Source organism: Merops nubicus, unplaced genomic scaffold (assembly GCF_000691845.1).
Source record: "Merops nubicus isolate BGI_N331 unplaced genomic scaffold, ASM69184v1 scaffold14824, whole genome shotgun sequence".
NCBI lineage: Eukaryota > Metazoa > Chordata > Aves > Coraciiformes > Meropidae > Merops > Merops nubicus.
In genome coordinates, this window is record NW_008602372.1 from 1 (window position 1) to 5778 (window position 5778).

Consider the following 5778-nt stretch of genomic DNA (forward strand, 5'->3'; position numbering starts at 1 on the left):
CGGCAGCGTTCCCCCAGGGCCAGCGCCGGGGCCATCCTTGTTAATGGCTTCATCAATGACCCGAGGACGGGATCGAGCCCTTGAACTGGGCCTGGTCAGGCCGCAGCCTGAGTACGGGGTTCGGTTTTGGGTGCCACAGTGCGAGGAGGACAGGGACGTGCTGGAGCGGGTCCAGAGAAGGGCAGTGAAGCTGGTGAAGGGTCTGGGGAACCTCTTAGGAGGAGTAGCTGGGAGAACTAGGGTTGCTTAGTCTGGAGAAGAGGAGGTTGAGGGGAGACCTTACTGCTTTCAACAGCTACCTGAAAAGAAGCTGTAGTGAGGTGGGTGTTGGTCTCCCCTCCCAGGTTACTAGTGATAGAACAAGAGGAAATAGGCTCTAGTTGTGCCAGGGGAGGTTTAGTTTGGATATTAGGAAGAATTTATTTCCTGAAAGAGTGGTGAGGCATGGGAACATGTCACTTTTCAACCTTGATGATTCCATGATTTAATAATGAAACTTTGTAGCTATAAATTAATTTGTATGTTTATTTATTACAGTCTTTGTAGAACAGCTGTATGAGATCTTTTTCCTACCAGCAGCCCAGATCCTCCCCCACCAGCCATGGACAGAGGAGAGGTGCAAAGGAAGCAGTTACCGATAATGCACTTAGACTTTGAGGTTAATTTATTTTCAGCACCTGTTCTTCAGTACAGGTATTGTTAGAGCTGGAAAATACACACAAGTATTTTCTCACTGAAAAGGCAAACTAATTAAAACCAGCTGTACACAGAAAGCCTCGTTCACAAAATCCTCCGCTGCAGCAGCACCAACAGCACTAAGGAAAACTCCCACCATGTCAATGTCTGTCAATACCTTCATTTTGTTGTCACTCATCTTCCTGAGCTGTAATTTAATGGACTTGACGAGACTTCAAGGTGTGCTGAAATCATGAAAACATTCAAAGCCTGCCTTTTTTTTTTTTTTCCTTCCCCCCAAGAAAAACATTCTTCCAGGTCTGAAACCATTATAAGCCCATTTCTTAAAGATGCACCCATGTTACACCTCAAGCAACTTGCTCATTAAAAAGCACCATTCACCAAGATATATTACAGCCACTATCTTGCAAATGACTACTGAAGTTAAATGCTAGAAATAATAAAAACTTTAAAAAATACAAATCTCATACTACCATCTTTAAACAGAACATGTGAATAGGAAAGCACTTTATATGTTAAAACCAAAGTAACTTGTTTCAGTTCATTCAGCGTAACCAGGTGGTATTCAGTTGTGTCTGGTTTTTTATGCTTGTGTCCATTTTCAAAACTTCTCGAATCGCCATGGTAGCGTAAGTGGATGGGGGAAGGGAGAACTCCATCTTCAGTGCTCTGAATTTGCCATCTGTCATAAGCGGTAAGAGGAGACACAAAGCACAAAAAAGGGCGTAAGTAATGCCTCTTCTGGATGCCATCTAAACCAGACTAAAGTCTTCCACACCAACCCCTCCTGCACCCAGCTCCTAAAGCCACCACACCACAACCACCACACTCAGGTTTACAATCCATTGTTATAAAGTGGTTTTATGAAATAACACTTTTTCTCTCAGCAAGTAGAGTTTTGGGGGTTTCAAAACTGAATTCTTAGCCTCTTCACTTTTTCTGGGAAGCTGTGTCAAAAGACCTTGTGACTAGAGCAATATAAAAAAAATATCCATTGAAATCTGTTAAGTATTTGAGTAGTCCCTTGTGTTCAGCACAAATAATGTGTACAAAGACTCTGTGGCTTAATTCCAGCTCCACACATTTCACAGACATTTATTCCTAAGCATCTACTCAATTTTACAGACTTGTATAAGAAAAATCAAAGTAAATGCAGACTGCTGGAAGAGTTGCTTGCACTTCTGAGAAATAAGGGTCCTTATTTAAACACCCTGCTTTGGATGTATTTAGTACCATTCCTTAACAGTCCAGTTAAATTAAAGCTCTTCCTTAAAAGGGCCTTCAATGTGTAGCAGTTCAAAGCAACAGCCAGATTAAACTTCTACTTTGCAAACATCATCAGAGAAATCAGCTTACCTGTAGGAAGAACTGGTAATGGTTTTCCTTCCAGCTTATCCAAATCCGTAGTAAATAATGGGATTTTGGGATCGTTATATGCAACAACCTCCCTTTGTGATATATATAAGATTTTTTAATTATTATTTTTAATTATTTAGAATAATATTTATATATTGTTTTGTATGATTTTATAACAGAAATATTTATTATTATTCCAATGTGGCATTTACAACTGAAATAGAGTTTTCCTAAGAGATTAATGTCTGGCAGCATTTATGGTGCAATAACTGGTTTATGTAAAACAGTTGCCTCTGATATATGAAGTTTATAAATAATAATTAGTGAGAAATTTCTTTGCATAACTCATCTGTTTTCCCTCATGGGCTGTCAGGATTTCTAGCCATGCAAGAAGTGTGGTTTATGAAATTATGAGAAGAATGGCATCAACTCTAAGAATACTGGGGGGGAAGGGACCTTCATTTTGAAGAAAGCCACTTAAACTTCTTTGAAAAAGATTAAATACATATTCTACTCTCTTTGCCATTCATTTATCAGAATTTCCACATGTAATGATGACGCTGAAAAAGTCACTGGTAAGTAGATAAACTTTCAACATCAGCACTAGTTAAAGTATAAACACTGATATTTTTGTCTCCCTCCTGAACCCTCTATTTTTTCTGTGCATCAGTGATGAAGTCTTTCTGCACATTTGTAGAGTCACCAGTTTAAAAGATATTTATTCAGTTGCCATATGACAACTAGATTGTATCTCTAACAACAGTGGTCCAGTAGTTTAAGTAATACAAATCTTTCTGATTGGCAGTTAACTGGAGACCAACTCTCTCATAGCAAGCCTACAAAAACCTGTTTTGAATGTTATCTACCATGGTTTCAACGTAAATTATTACTATGAAGTGTTCCTTGAGGGTAACAACTAGACAGCAGAGGTGTCTCGACACTCCTGTGCCACAGCCCCAGGGACCACGGCAGAAGTAAGGCTGCGGGTCACCTTCCGTGGCGTAAGAAGGCCGAGGGAAGGGCACAGATTCCTCCCCGCCTGTGCTTCAGTCTACACGTGCATCCCATGGGTCCAGGTAATGGTTCTTGGATTCAGTCATCCCACGTACACCCTATGCTGTTAAATCAAGTGCAATTTCCTTTATCTTCCTACATACCAACTGACATTCTGAGGTCGAATAATAATCTTTCTGTATGCTCCAGAAAGTGAATAATCTCTGATTTTATGCCTCATGTTGTTGATGTCAAGATTGTCAGCTACTAGCATTTCCTTGTAGGCCTCACCAACTGCAAGAGAGGAAAACATTCAATCAGCTGCACTATGCTCTCCCATTAAAACAGCCTGTTTTCATAGATCATCCCTTACACTTAGCAATTTTCAGATAAATGTTACACAGAAGTTTCAAACTACTTATTGCAAATCTTATTACCTACAATGTCTTCTTCTACAACCTGATTAGCAGAGGCAGTAATCAAGAAAGAATCTTAGCAAATAAAAATTTCAGCTGAAAACAAAATTTACTAGAGCTTCTATTGACATTGGCATCTCATACCTGCTTTCCAATTATCTAAACTTCACTGAGATACTGATCTCAGGTATCGGGAGGAAAAAAACCCAACCAACGGATCAGACTACCCATGGCAAAAGGAGTAATACTGTTAGTCTTTTATCCTTAAGTCAGGGCATGTGCCTGCACACCACGGGGAAGGCAGGGAAGAGAATGGAAGTACAAGAATACACTGCAGCTAAAATGCTGTCTGGTGCCTTGGATCTGCAGGGCAATTGCCAGCATTACTTCATGTAGCTGGGAATTTTAACCAGGAGTAAGTTAGGCTTACTGCGGGCAAATCCCAGCATAAATACATTGTAAAAAACTGCAGGTTTTCTTCCCACTCTTTTAACTCAATGTGGTTCACTGCCACCCCTCATCACAAACAGGTCTTTATCTTCTAAGTGTCTCAGAGATGGGTCATAAATGGGATCCCAAATCTGGGACTGAGCTCTGACAGGCACAGTCTCAGAAGACTTCTCTGGTCTTTTAAGGACAACCAAGTACAAAAGCAGTTCGAGTCAATATTGAGGGAAACAAGCACATGTATTGGGAGACTGGTTTGGCTAAGTAGGGAACTAAGCTCATATATAAGGACACATCTAGTAGGTGAAAGCTATGGCTAGCTACAAAGAATAAATGCACCAACATTGCCCAGGCATGTACAGATGATGTTAGGAAAGCCAAAGCTTACCTAGAGCTGAAATTGAGAACACACTTAACGAGCAACATCAGGAAACACAGCATCATAGAATGGTTTGGGATGGAAGGGACCCTTAAAGGTCATCTAGTCCAACCCCCCTTGCAGTAAGCAGGGAGATTCCCAACTAGATCAGGTTGCACAGAGCCCCATCCAACCTGACCTTGAATGTTTCCAGGGATGGGGCCTCCACCACCTCTCTAGACGACCTGTGAGATTGCTTCACCACCCTCACTATAAAACATTTCTTTCTTATATCTAGTCTAAATCTATCCTCTTGTAGTTTAAAACCATTACCCCTTGTCCTGTTGCATCAGGCCCTGCTAAAAAGTTTGTTTCCATCTTTCTTATAGGCCCCCTTTAAATACTGAAAGGCTATAATAAGGTGTCCCCAGAACCTTCTCTTCTCCAGGTTGAACAACCCCAACTCTGTCAGCCTTTCCTCACAGCAGAGGTGTTCAATCCCTCTGACCGTTTTTAGGGTACTCCTTTGAACTTGCTACAACAGGTTCATGTCTTTCTTGTCTGGACATAGTATGCCAGGTGAGGTCTCACCGGAGTGGTGTAGAGGGCCAGAATCACCTCCCGTGACCTGCTGGCCACACTGCAGCCCAGGAAACAGTTGACATTCTGGGCTTTGAGTGCAAACTGCCAGTTCACATCCAGCTTTTCATCAACCAGTACCCCCAAGTCCTTTTCTGCAGGGCTTCTCTCAGTCCCTTCATCCCATAGTCTGTATTGATCCTGGGGACTGCTCTGACCCAGGTGCAGAACCTTGCATGTGGCTTTGTTGAACCTCATGAGGTTTGCACAGGCCCACTTTTCAAGCTTGCCCAGGTCCCTCTGGATGACATCCTGTCCCTCAAGTGTGTCAACTACCTCACTCAGCTTGATGTCATCTGCAAACTTGCTGAGGGTGCACTCAAGCCCACTGTCTGGATCACTGATGAAGATACTAAATAGCAATGGTCCCAGTACAGATACCACTTGTCACCGATCTCCATCAGGACATCAAGCTGTTGACTACTACCCTCTGGATGTGACCATTCAAACAATTCCTTATCCACCAAACAGTCCACCCATGAAATCCATCTCTCTCCAATTCAGAGAGAAGGATGTTGTGGGGGACTGAGTCAGAGACCTTACAGAAATTCAGACAGACAACACCTGTAGTTCTCTTGTCCACTGAAGTAGTCACTCCATCATAGAAGGCAACTAGGTTGGTCAGGCAGGACTTGCCCTTGGTGAAGCCATTCTGGCTGTCTCAAATCACCCCCCATCCTCCATGTGCCTTAGCACAGCTTCTTGGAGGACCAGTTCCATGATCTTCCTAGGCACAGGGATGGGGCTGAAAGGTCAGTAGTTCCCAAGGTCCTCCTTTCTGCCCTTTTCAAAAATGGGTGCAATGTTTCCCTTTTTCCAGTCGCTGGGGACTTCACCTGACTGCCATGACTTTTCAAATACCATGGAGAGTGG

General features: G+C 42.5%; 1 protein-coding gene across 1 annotated transcript in view; it reads right to left on the minus strand.

Annotated features, from left to right (window-relative positions):
- Positions 1–1173: 1173 nt before the first annotated feature.
- PUS7 (pseudouridylate synthase 7 (putative)) overlaps positions 1174–5778 on the minus strand; it is a gene marked incomplete at its 5' end in the record, with an annotated part of 13526 nt that continues 8921 nt past the window's right edge. The window contains 3 exons of the mRNA XM_008938345.1: positions 1174–1378; positions 2053–2144; positions 3210–3339. Coding sequence (XP_008936593.1) covers positions 1242–1378; positions 2053–2144; positions 3210–3339 — 359 coding nt within the window. The remainder of the gene's footprint in view (positions 1379–2052; positions 2145–3209; positions 3340–5778) is intronic.